Source organism: Protomyctophum bolini, assembly GCF_963924005.1.
Source record: "Protomyctophum bolini genome assembly, chromosome: 8".
In the NCBI taxonomy this organism is placed as follows: Eukaryota; Metazoa; Chordata; class Actinopteri; order Myctophiformes; family Myctophidae; genus Protomyctophum; species Protomyctophum bolini.
The window spans coordinates 8,001,983-8,016,011 of NC_137869.1; the positions used below are offsets into that span (position 1 = coordinate 8,001,983).

At 45.6% G+C, this 14,029-nt stretch overlaps 1 protein-coding gene across 4 annotated transcripts in view; it reads right to left on the reverse strand.

The window, feature by feature from the left end:
- The window catches only part of LOC308320428 (arf-GAP with coiled-coil, ANK repeat and PH domain-containing protein 2-like), a 91,509-nt gene that overhangs the window by 29,092 nt on the left and 48,388 nt on the right, over nucleotides 1-14,029 (reverse strand). For 2 of the 4 annotated variants that reach the window (XM_080770821.1, XM_080770820.1), the window contains exons 9-10: nucleotides 7,767-7,841; nucleotides 4,861-4,872 (exon numbers count right to left, since the gene is read on the reverse strand). In XM_080770821.1, coding sequence (XP_080626947.1) covers nucleotides 4,861-4,872; nucleotides 7,767-7,841 — 87 coding nt within the window. The remainder of the gene's footprint in view (nucleotides 1-4,860; nucleotides 4,873-7,766; nucleotides 7,842-14,029) is intronic. The other 2 variants (XM_080770822.1, XM_080770823.1) reach the window with 1 other exon arrangement.

Genomic DNA, 14,029 nt, shown 5'->3' on the forward strand with positions numbered 1-14,029 from the left:
GAAGGCCAAAGGTCACTAATTCCCCATTAAGAATTAGCCTGGATGTTGCCATGCTGACATACAGTACAGGTCAGCCGGTCGCTTACTCAGCAGATATCTGATGAGCTTAGTGTGTGTGTGTGTGTGTGTGTGTGTGTGTGTGTGTGTGTGTGTGTGTGTGTGTGTGTGTGTGTGACTGTGTGTGTGTGTGTGTGTGTGTGTGTGTGTGTGTAACTGTGTGTGTGTGTGTGTGCGTGTGTAAGAGAGACAGACAGAGAGAGAGGGAGAGAGATACAAAGAGTGAGCAGTGTGTGATGTCTGTACGCTTCATCATCACTTCCCCCATGCTATACTTGCAGTGTGAATGTGTGTGCGCACCATGTGCACGTCTGTGTATGCATATTGCACATCTTCCGCTCTAGGACCAACTGGATCCGTCAGTGTAACATGAGCCAAAGGCAAACCATCCAACACACACACACACACACACACACACACACACAAAACAGCGGAAGTTATTCTGGGTGTGTGTGTGCGTGCATTCGTGCATGCATGCATGCATGCGTGGACATGTGCGTGTGTGCATGCATGAGAGAAAGGTCTCTGGATGACTTGTTGGAACTGTAAAGAGAACAGAAGGTACCAGCAGAGACACTTTACTGCTTCCATGAACCACAACCCACAAAATGCTGAGACCACATAACCTAAACGACCCCTTAATTACCAACTGGTCAGCTCCTATAAATCCCTGCATTATTATCAGCTACTATATGTAACACACGTGGTCAACACACATGCACGCACACATGTGAGCTACACACACACAGCCTCAAACTCCTGACTGACCAGACCAAGCAACACATACCGTTACTGTACGGTTAAAAACCTGTTCTCTCATTATCCAACCGGTCAAAAAGTAGTGGTCATCGATTGAGGGATAGCAAGTCATGACTCCAAACTAGGGATGGGGCTTTAATCGTTATTATCATGGTAAAAGAAACGCTCAAAATAATCATATCGCAGAGATTAAAATTTGTCGTGAAATTGAGTGCATTTTGGTACGCTCTCATTTCACTATACACAAATCAAGTCGCCAAAAATAGCTTGCAATAACTTGCAAGTTCACAACACGTTGTGAGCTTGTACAGTACATTGTGCTAATTTTGGTGAACGTTCCCACTAGAATAGGGATGTTGGGGTTCAAGTTGTTAGAAAAAGTGTCATTGTAAGTACAGTATATTTGATATTTGATTATCGCACTGATATCGTTAATCACAATCATTTTTTTAACACAATAATTGTGACGTGTAACTTTCACTTCGTCCCATCCCGGCACAATGCACTGCAGCGCACTGCACTGCACACAGTACACTGCAGCACACTGCAGCGCACACAGTGCACTGCAGCGCACTGCACTGCACACAGTGCACTGCAGCACACTGCAGCGCACACAGTGCACTGCAGCGCACTGCACTGCACACAGTGCAACAACCACCATTGAAGCATCACACCATGCTTCAACAGAATCAACTCCAACACTGAGAATGAGAGAAAAACACACGATGGCCACAAACACAGTTCACTTCACACACACAGCTCCAAACCCCTCGGTGTTCATTTAACTTTGTGGACCACAGGGGGTCGATTATTTGGGTCAAATTGTACTCTCTCAGGGCCCTATTTTGCATGTCTGAACCCATTTTGACCTGAGATCAGATTCTAAAAATGTCTTCTACATCCTGACAGTTTTCTGAAAAAGCTATGTTTCTATGTCAGTCGATTTAAAAAAAATAGCAGACCTACAAGCTCGTAGCGCGCCACAGAGAGCTTGTAGGTCTATTTTTCAATAGCTACAGCATGACATAATGCCAACACCACCAAAAGGGGTTCCCGCCCAAAATGTGTACCAGGTTGTCCTACATAACCAGGTTGACGTTAGACCTGGAGGCGTGGCCAATGCTGTTTGGCCACTACAAAATAGCCAAACAGCATTGGCCACGCCTACAGGTCTTAAGTTAAGTCATAAGACACCGTTAAAGACACGCAAAACAGGGCCCTCTGAGTTTAACTAACTAACGTATTTCACTGGGCAGTTTGAAGATGTGTGAGGGGACAAACAGAGGGGACAAACAGAGGGGGACAGACAGAGGGAACACATAGAGGGGACACATAGAAGGGGGGACACAGAAGGGGACACACAGAAGGGACACACAGAAGGGGACACACAGAAGGGGGGACAAACCAAACTCAAAGAACAAAAAGATACAGTTGCATCTACATACAGAGGTTGACCTCCAAGCACAAAAGCCCCGTCCGTCTGGAAAGGGAAAGTCTGTCACCTCCTAAAAGGTCACATTATGGTCACACACACACACACACACACACACACACACACACACACACACACACACACACACACACACACACACAATGTATAAAGGGCACACTTATGCAGCTATACCCAATTTTCCCATGCAGAAACACCACACAGCCAATGAATACACCCAAGCGTAAACACACCCACCGCTGTGTCCGCTGTGCAGAGTGCACACACCGCACACACACACACACACACACACACACACACACACACACACCCTGGGCCACTTACCAGGTACCATACATAGTGGAAGCGACTGAAAATCCTCATCCTCATCGTGCATGCATGCGTGCGTGCCGTGCGTGCGTTAGCCGTGATCCTTAGCTACCTCCACCTGTCGCGTATCGTAGCAGCATCTCACTGACAGCCGCTGTCACACTGAGATAGCCGTCTCTGCTAAACATCTTTCACCTCCTCCGTCTGTCTGTGTGTGTGTGTGTTTGGGGGTGTGTGCGTGTGTGAGTGTGAGTGCGTGCTTGGCATTAACTCTCGTCACACACACGTGCCGCCTTATCGGCCCCTCCTCTCTCTCTCCGATGAGGTACCAGCTCTAAATGAAGGTCACCGATGTGTGTGTGTGTGTGTGTGTGTGTGTGTGTTTGTATCTTGTATTGGCACTGGATACAGTAGGCCAGTCTGCATGTGTGTATTGTAATGCATTGGAGGAGGAGGGACTGTGTGTGTGTGTGTGTGTGTGTGTGTGTGTGTGTGTGTGTGTGTGCGCTCGCTTGGCTGGCTGGCTGCTGCGATGAGGTTTAAGTAACCAAGCGAGCCCGAGCAGAGGAGCGTGGGCATCAAACATTTATAGCAGCTCTGTTTAAGAAGCGCACACACTCTAACCCTCTCCTCTCCTGAAATAGGGCACTGTTCTGTTCAGCAGACTGTAACCACGCTGACACAATGTGACACACGCAGTCTCCCCACTATGGACCAAAAGGGACTCCATTTAAACGTAATACATCATAATGACAGGATTTCTGTAAAGCTACTGAATGGTTCTAGTTTTATCCTAGCAGAAAAGCCCTTCTTCCTTCAAGTGACAAACTGTCCCTCGAGGAGCCACTCTGACACCACTAAGGCCAGGCCTTAAGACCTCTGCTTGTTGTTACGCCGCCCGCTGAATAATTCACACATACGCAGATACAAGGGCATACTAAACCCAACCGTAGGACCTCCGCGCGCGGAGCGAAGGTTTTCTCAATGGAGGAGGGGCATCCGACGGGTGGCCGACGACCGCAGAAACCCGCGTTCGATTTCCTGGCAGCGGCGCCGCCTCCAGCCTCGGGCCAAGCACGACACGGGAAACTAATACAACTGAATGTGGGCAGTTGTATTAGTTAGTGGGCAGCGGTGGCCGAACGGTTTGCGGAGCGGTCTTGATATCGGAAGGTCGCTAGTTCGTATCCCCGGACCGGCTGAACAACGCTGAGGTGCCCTTGGACAAGGCATTGAACCCCTACCATGAAATGTTCTATGAGCAGGGCCTGGCTGTAAACAAGTCATTGAGCTTAGTCCAGTTACCCTGGGGAAACATAGTACCTTTCCTTTCCTTTCTTTGTTCGCAATAGTGACCAGCGCACGCTAATCGTTGTGGTATCAAAAATGTGAAAAGTATATAGGTGCCGTCTTGGGACTGAAAATCCCGACTATTCTGTGCACAGCTAAATCTGGCATGCTTAAAGCGGCCATCTTTGTAGTCCCGACTACTACAGACTATAGTCTTGTAGTCTGTCTAGTAGTCGGACGAAAGGTGTGATGAAGTTGCTGAATGAAGCTCTCTAAAAGAGACACTCCAGAGCTTGTCAACAATATGTCACGTGTCCCGACGAAGCCTCCTTCCTGCTCAAGTCAGCATGCGAAGGCCTGTAAACAGGCCTGTAAACAGGCACAATATTTAACATGTTGTACTCACACCGTGTTGTTACATTGTGTAGTAATTTGCGTAGTTATTGTGCAATAACTATCGATACTTTCCGGTGGCAAGTAAATCCACGTTAAAACTGTTATCGATCCGTTTTTTTACATAGACGACATCACTTCCTGCATCCACGGTGAGCATGCCATATCAGCAACGTAAATGTAAAGCATACGGTCTCATATCCATGAAACCACGAGCTGGATGACATGAATGAACTCAGTCGCACAACATGTGTGAATATCAACATGCATGACGTCTCACTAACGCACATGCGCGCGCGCACACACACACACACACACACACACACACACACACACACACACACACACACACAGATCACCTTCAGAGTGAATGTGGTAACATGCAGGGCGTGAGACACTGGTGAGTGCTGACGTACCAAAGTCTAGCCATGTCCGTCTGTCTCCCGAGTCCCAACACAATAAACATGTATATGTGACTGAGTGAGACAGACACACACACACACACACACACACACACACACACACACACACACACACACACACACACACACACAGGGAACGGAAGAAGGGAATGCAATAGAAGAAGGGAATGCAAAGCTTACCTGCAGAGCAGCCTGGAAAGAACAGAGGAAGAAGAGAAAGAGGAAAAGAAGAGGAGAGTCTTGGTTAGGACCGCCGGTATACAAACAGCAAACAGCATGAAAGAGACAGAGAGAGAGAGACAGAGAGAGAGAGAGGAGGGGTAAGAGGGGGAGAAAGAGAGAGAGAGGGAGGGAGACAGTATAAAAATAGCATCAATGAAGATGGAGGGGTTGGAGGAGTGGTGAGGGGGGGTGAAGGACAGGAGGAAGTTGGCAGTGGGTTTGGCACTGTGGGGAGAAAGAAAGAGAGAGAGAGAGAGAGAGAGAGAGAGAGAGAGAGAGAGAGAGAGAGAGAGAGAGAGAGAGAGAGAGATACAGAGACAGAGAGCAGAGAATGAGAGAGGACAGAGAACAGAGAGGGAGAGAGAGAGCATAGAATGAGAGAGAAGGGAAAACAGAGAGGGAGAGAGAACAGACAGAGTGGGGACTCGGGAGGGAGATAAAGAGCACAATGAGAAAGCACATCTACTGTAGAGAGGAAAAGATAAGCAGAAACAGAAAAAGATTGAGAGATCTCAGAAAGGCAACCGCTGGGGAACAAGCGTGCACGCACGCACGCACACACACGCGAGAGGCAGATGTTGTCATATTGACAACATTCATACCTTTCCTTATAGAGACAGTAGAGGGGACAGGAGGTGACTCTGATGACCACACACAGCATCATCTCAGCTCTTTTAATAGACAGTGTCAATAGGTATTTCAGGGACACCAACCCCCACCCATAGCAGAGAGATACATAACACCATGCGACTCTGAAGTCCCCGGGATAAAGAACGTACGTCAAACACTGTACTGTACGTTGGCTGCCAGCTTTCGCTGTCATGTCGACAATCTGTTACTGTATGTCCATCCCCATTACATCTCAATCTATTCCACTCTGTCTTCATTATCCCGTCCTATTCTAGCCTGGAAACAAATCTGCCACAGGAAAAAAATATATACATGGGGAGATTGGTCTGCCTCTCCTCAGTTTGAGTTACATTTCTCTCACCCCAGAGTTGTGGGTGACAAATCAGAGCCCACTATTCAAAGTGAGAGTTTAGTTTTTTGCAGTGACGTTTGGAATTTGTTTGAAACCGCCCCTAGGAAATACATCTACTGTACTGAGTGATATTAGTCTGGCCATGGCAGGCTAATACCATTCTATGTTATTTCATTCTGTTATGTTATGTTATGTAGGACACTCTTTACTGCTTTGTCCTATAATATTATATTATATCCTAAATACGATCCCTACACGCACTTCCTGGAAATGTGAATGACTCACAGCTGGTCCAGCTGGTGACGAGTGTCAACCAATACCGCAGTGTTTGGATTCAAGGCCAGGGTCAACGTCGGGAACCAATGAAACTCATCCGTCAAACAGCTGAGCTTCCGTCAGCGCTCAATAATGCACGGTGTGCACGTGGGCCGAGATCACACACCCTCAGAGATCAGCTGAGAGGTTGAGCACGGCTGTGACCGGAGACGTTAGGATCAATGGATCAACGTGAATCAATACTCTAGTCAATGAACTTCCCCCAGGGCGCTCATTACTGAGATCCGAGTGATCAATGGCATACTGTAGTTTGAGATTTCATTGACAATCGCACAATTCATACTACAAAAAGAAGAGACAGTTGGATGCGGGAGAGAGAGAGACAGGGGTGTGTTGTGTACACTTACATTTAGTTTGACTCGGTTCCACAGATAAACATTGTGAAAACAGACGAACTACAAGCTCACAACAGCTCGCACTGCGAGGCGTTGCAAGCTTGTAGATCAGCTATTTATTTCCTCAAGCGGAGAAGGGGGGGGAGAGACGTGAACATTTTGTCTGGTTGAAGACCAAGCGTGCTGCGGCATTCTGGATCAATTGGAGAGGCTTAAGTGCACATGCTGGGAGGCCAGTAAGGAGAGAGTTACAATAGTCAAGTTTTGATATGACTGACATGTCTGGAAAGGAGCTGGGCGGACTCCTTACGTCCTGCTAGAGACAGGGGTGTGTGTACACAGACTATACCGTAAGCGGGGTGCTGGCTGTGGGGTTAAGTCCTGCTGAATCTCTGTAGAGTGCCACAGCTCTGCTTTTATTGGGAACAGGCTTGAGTGCAATATGAAGAGGCTTTGTGACCAAGGGCAAGGGATCTACTGGACCGAGAGCTTCTACAGCTGGATTACCATGACATCTGCAGGCCATGTTCAGCAAGTGTGTGTGTGTGTGTGTGTGTGTGTGTGTGTGTGCGTGTGTGCGGGCATGCACATGTGAATAAGCAGCATAGAGAGACTTTCTGGTAATCAGAAGGTCAGCGGTTTGCGTCCCGGCCCCGGTCCATTCTGACAAAGTGTCCATGGGTAAGACTTTACCCCCTAACTGTGCCCTCCCCGCCTCGCCCAATGTCAGAAGAACCATCTGAGCAGCCGTCATGCTGTGTGGAAGCTAAAAACCGAATTGCCAAAGCAAATGAGGTAATAAAATCAAATTAAACCAAACCAAATCAAGTGTGTGTGTGTGTGTGCGTGCACGCACTGCGCAGTAGGCAGAGAAAACCTTAAAGTGGAATCAAAGTCATGGGATGTTGAGGTAGCCTGGATCCAGGCCAAAGACCCCACCCACTCTCTGAGTGGACTGCAAGAAAGCTACAGTCTGATAATCAGGCTAATGTTGAGGACACAACACTGAGACCCCCTTTTCCACCGGTTGGTTCCCAATGGACCGGTTTAGATCTCTGTGGTTCTTAGTCCATGAGCCAGAGCTCCTAATTAACGTTCTGGCTCATGGACTAGTAAGAACCACAAAGAACTGAACCCGGGTGGAAAAGCGGTCTAAGTGGTGTGTGTGTGTGTGTGTGTGTGTGTGTGTGTGTGTGTGCGCGCGCACGTACCTTTTGCTGTATGGTGGAGTGTTTCTGTTCCATGTCTCTCTTCTCTTTGGCAGCGTCCACCACCAGCTGGTCCAACTGCAACACACACACACACACACACACACACACACACACACACACACGTACACACACACACACACACACACACACACACACACGGAGCACTGTTCAGTTCAGCCACACAAGTAACAACACACAACCTGCTCCAGTCTGGATGCTTACTCTCTGCATGTTCACACTGTGTTAACAGATTTCTTGGGTGTCTTTCATCCCACACTTCCTTCCACACTCTGTCCTCCTCATCCCTTATGCTGCCACTTTAACTTAAGACTAGAGCACACTCATGACATTATTGCAAATGAGACATCGTTACATAACTTGTCAGACACTGATGCTGCTGAAGAAAGCCTGAATGGAAATGAAGAAAGGAGATGAGGAGAGACAGTTTAAACAGTTATAAAACCCATCTAAAGGATGTGGACCAAACACCCTGTGTGTGCGTGCATGTGTGTGTGTGCGCATGTGTGCGCGCGTGTGTGTGAAATTGTCCCACGTGATAAAGCAGGGACTTTATGGGCAAACTTTGTCCCAATAATGTACGTTTTTTTTATTGCTAAAAATCAACATTTCATACTGATCAATTTGGCTGTCAGATATGTTGGCAGCGTTTCTATGACATAGAGACACATGGCTTTAGGTTACATTATGTGTGGGCTTGGATGTTCTCAACCTTTTCTGGATCGGGCTACACTTGAAAATATGTAAAGCATTCACGGCCCACCCATCTGACTTGAGGCCGATTCTACAGAATTCTACAAAGTCATTTCTCACACTTATGATATTTTCCCCCTCCAGAAATAGCAGATGTACAAGCATTCAGTGCTGCACAAGGTGACACGTTGAGGCTTTTATATCTATTTTTGAATAGCCAACGCAAAGAAATTATTTATTTGGGTTAATACGGCAGCTGTGTTAAGTCGTAAGATGGGTACATTTGCAATATGTTTATTTAATCATCATTACATGGCAATTATTTGGGGGTCAAATTCTCCTCAAGTCCCTCATGTTGAGAATCAATGTGATGCTGCAAACATTTTTGGTCTTCCCATTTCTTCAGGCCACCCGTGACCCTATAGTGTTTATCCAATCTGGACACAGCAATGTGTTTGCCAGATGAACAGGGACGCATGAGCCCTGCTGTAACTTCCAAATAGATTGTGCTACAGAAGCCTGATCATGTGTGAAATTGGACTGGGAGATGATGGATTCCCCCTCTCTGTCACCAGTAACTGTCCTGTCTGCAAAAGAACACAAAGGTTCTTCGTCGGAGCTGATCCTAAATTGAGTCGAATGAAGTGAGCAGAGGTCATTAAGAGAGTGAGTGTGTGTGTGTGTGTGTGTGTGTGTGTGTGTGTGTGTGTGTGTGTGTGTTATATTTGTGGGTGTTTGCCTTACTGCAGTGAAATTGTAGTCTGTGACTCTGATGTTTTTGCTGGTGACAAAATGACCTAAATCAGCGTTTTCTTATAAAGGCTCCAATGCAGGCGGATCTCTATCTAGTTAAAGGTCACTGGAAGTTGGAGGTAATGAGGAGGAACACATTTACATGTATGTGTGAACATGCACGTGCACAGCGTGTGTCGTGTGTGTGTAATGTAAATTGTGTGCGCGCGAGTGGGGGGGAGGGCCGATGAAAACCTACTAATCTAGGGTACGGAAATAATAAGAGTTATAAACGTTGTTAAGAGGTCGGAAGTGATGGGTATAGTCCCACTTCTGAAGTGATGTGTAGTCCCAGGCCACTGAGGCCAGTACCACAGGCAGTCATGTCACAGTGGAGTGGAGTGAAATCATACCTACAGACCTCTGCATTGCTTTATTATTAATAAAACATGGGGCCTCAAGTGTCTCTTGAGAAAGGTCCTTGTGACCAAAACTTCTATCTCAACGTCTTGATGATTATTGTCTGCTAAATGCCTAAATAAACCTCTTATATTGCACCATTTCCATCCATATGATTCTAAAAAATATATATATTATTTTTTATTTTTCCTTATTTTCTATTTCTATTTTTTGTTGTTCGTCTTTGTTATTATTTTGCATGTTGTTTTAAGACCGTAATAAAACTATGAATTCATTCATTCAACTGTGAATTGTAATTGTCTGCAGGAACCGAGTTTTTTCGAGGGGATTTGATTCACTGCCCCAAAGAAGTAAGTGGTGAGCATGTTGCCTTCTATTCGTCTAGTCTCAAAGTGGGGTTCCGGGGACCACCAGGGGGTCCTTGAGGAGGTTCCAGGTGGTTCCGGGGACCACCAGGGGGTCCTTGAGGAGGTTCCAGGTGGACCCCCAAAAAAAGAAAAAAAACTCACATTTAGCTGAGGAACATAACTTAAGCCCCATTTTATTTTACGGTTGTATTCGATTTGGGGTCTTGCAGGCAACATTATTCAGCAAACAGCCATTCAAGAAAACGTGACTTTCTAGCTATAGTTACCGACCGTACCATTTAATGCGAAGGCAATATGAAATGGAAATTAAACAAACATCCAGGACTAATGTGCAAGGGCACACACCAATACCGTCTACTGTAAATCAAAGGGATCTTAACCAAGAAGGTTACACTGTATGCACAGAGAACACACAAGACACCGTTTCCCATTTGCTGGTCGTGGACCAATTTTTATGTCTCACGACTCGAGTAAAAATCCCATTGCTGCCCCATCAAGGTCACTGGAAGCGCTAGAGAGACACTGGAAGATAAGCGAGTTTCTCTCTCACTCTCCTCTCTATTCTACCCCTCCCATCACTTGTTAACAACTGCTCTAAGAAATGCTACACACGGCCTGGGTCATGGCTCAGCGGTCAAGGCACCTTGGCTGGTAGTCCAGTCTGGCAGTGTGCCGCGGGTTCGACTCCCGATCCCGACGGCCTTTATACTGCATGTCACCCCCCCATCTCTCTCCCCCATTTCCTGTCAGCCTACCGTCTGTCCCTCTATAAAAAAATCGAATTAAGGCGAAAGCCACAAACATTTAAAAAAAAAAGAAATGACGCACTAAAATTCACCAAACGTCCCCAGCAACCCCCAGAAACCATCTGGACAGCCGCATCAGACGTGAGTCATTGGACAACATGGTGTTCACCCACTACACCCCCAACATGGTAGAAGTAACACTAACTTAGTGCTCTTTGACTGCTTCACACTGGGGGGCCAAATGTTGCACTGAACCACCAAGTCAGAAACCAAGCGGTTGAGAAACACTGCTTTACTATAGGGTGTTTTCCACTGAAATACCAGCACATTGCTGGATAAAAAAGTTCAATTCACTTAAAATTGCTGGCGTGCCACATTGCCCTACTTAAGGTTTTAAGCACCGTCATGTGCCTGTTCCCATGTTAGATGAATGTAACTCCAACAAGGAAATCCATAAGCACGTGAGTCTAGGCATTTGGAGATGATAAAATATCCATTCGCAAAGACCAGAAACAATAGATATACAGTATCCATCTGTGAAATGGAAAATAGCAATGCTTTCGTAAAAAGGGTGTGACTAAGTAATTTGGCAAGGCCGCATTTTAGTTTTTAGATTGTACAGTTACTACAGTACATTTCTTATTTACTCCTGTGACTCGCATAGTATCTGGAAACTTGACGGTGACAGACAGTAAACTCTCTCAACATCACTGTTATTTCACATCAAGAGTAATACATAGGTTGGAGCCAAAGCGTGCAAAGAACAGACGCTGTCCAAATCACTGTGTTTGTGTGTGAATGTGTGTGTGTGTGTGTGTGTGTGTGTGACTGTGTGTGTGTGTGTGTGTGTGTGTGTGGGTGTGTGTGACTGTGTGTGTGTGTGTTGTGTGTGAACGGGAAGTGGGCGGGCAGTGCAGCACAGTGAGCAGACTGATAGCATCTGATGGGAAATGTTTTCTTTCCCCCCCCCCGTCCCTCTTCCCCAACAACCAGCCTGATCCAGTCCTGTACCTCTCTATCTATCTCTTATATTACTATCTGTAGGTAGAAACGTGTGTGTGGTGAGCGTGTGTGTGTGTGTGTGTGTGTGCGTTTGAGTGCATGCGTGCGTGTCTAGGCCTCCTAGAATTCCAGTCAACAACAGATATATAGTGATAGTGACTCAGCCTGCCTTTGACATCGTTATGTTCTTATCATCATCTACTCTACTCCCTTCTCCGCTGATGATGTAAGCAGAGAGTGACCATCCACAGTTTAATGTATCTCTAAATCAGCAATTCTCTCAACCAGGCCCCACTGGTTGGTTATTTGGGCTCCCATGTATTTGCTGTATGTTGCTGGACCCCCTCGAAAACGAGATGATACATCTCAAGGGGATATTCTTTCTCAATAAAGGTTCATATATATATAAATAATTGGCAAAACAATACAATTTTAATAATTAATATAGATATTAAAATATTATGTAAATAAAATACACATTTTTATTTTCTCTCTTTAAAACCTTGAAAATGAGTTTTCATTCCAATACAGATAAATAAGAATTTAAAGTGTACTGCCTTTGTTCCATTGATCCAGACCCCACAGTAGATTGATTGATCATTAAGTGTTGTGACGTGGGTGACAGTGTCATGGAACCATGCACTCACTTGAATATTTTAATCTTCCGACAAAATCTACCCTTTTGGGAACAAGCAGCATGTTTGGCATGAATCATAAAGTTACCATGGAAAGCATGATTAAAATAGCTGTCTTTTTTTATGGACATATGGTTCACAAAACTTCACAGTCACTGGACCTCATGATGCCAGACAGAAATTACTGTAATTCTCCATCATTTACAGTAACCCCCACTATAGCTTTCTGGTCCCAAGATCTGGTTGTGAACAAAACTTTACTTGAAACAATTCAATTAAAATAGTTTTAGTTAAAATGGTATTAACCTGGTAGACAAAGCGACCAAAGACTAAAAGAACACCTCATGCAACACTGCTCCCTCTAACACATTTTAGCAAGTGAAAGAAAAAATCTAACCTTTTAACTTCAAGAGTTCAATCGCAGAATTTGGCAGACTACATGGTCTTTTTTACTACAGACTGCAATCTATAACACACAGAACACAGGTGTGTGGCTAATGGATTGGTGTTTCCAACCCACAAGCGATTGAAACATCTGCCTATAGCATAGTTGCTGATGGTAATGCCTAGTGATGCACCGAATATTCGGCCGCAGAAAATATTCGGCAGAAAATGGCTAAGAAAGCATTTTCGGCCTATTCGGTTTCGGCCCGAATAGGCAGAAAATATATCGCCGAATAGTGTATGCAATTAATGCATTGTTTTATGGACCCATAATAGTGATTATTATTGAAGTTAAGTTTTGCCATAACCATTTATTTTGCCATAGATCAGGTAGCTTTAAGGTACGGCAATGACAGCAATGGTAGGCAAAAATATATATAATATTAATCATATTCGGATATTCCGTATTCGGTTTTCTGCCAACTGTTTCCTATATTCGGTTTCGGCCAAGAATTTCCCTTTCGGTGCATCCCTATGTCCCAGCATGCACCCTGTCCCCAGGTCCACCTGTCTAGCGTTGTTACACAGACCTGTTGGCAGCTCCTCCACACCTCCCTGCATAGCTTCTCCACACGCTTCGGCTTCATGACAGAGACCGGACCAGGAATAATCCACTCTTCTACAGCTCCCTCTCTCTTTCCTTCAGTCTTTTGTCGGTTTCAGTCACACAGTTGTCTCTCTCGCGCGTCTTATAGTTCCTCTTTTCCCCCCCCGAGCCGTCCGTCTCTTCTGTTCCGTTCCTCCCTCCGTCTTTCTCACAGGCTTCGCCGTCAAGGCTCGCTTAAAGCAGCGGCCTTTACAAAACGCACTCCTCGATATACAAATAAACTTAAATCGCCATCTACTGCACACCAGAAGCAATTACTCTGTCTGTGAACTTCAAATTGATCCTCGGCTGGAGGATAGATCACTCTCTGGCAGAGCCTCAGCTCCCTTTCTACGAAGATGTGTTATCTAATGTGACTTCTCGTCCTTTCCAATACTATTTCTGTCTTGGTAAATTCCACCTCTGAGCAACATGCTGAAAAAAAGAAAACACTGGTTTCCTTGGTAAATCCCAACCCTTAGAACAGCACACAAAACCACCACAGGCCGGCTCTGCTGCTTTTTGAAGTACTGTATGTATGAATCAATCAATCAATCAACCAATCTAAATCTCCTCTTAAGATCTGGTTTGTGAAGTGGATCCACTCTTCTCTCATCAC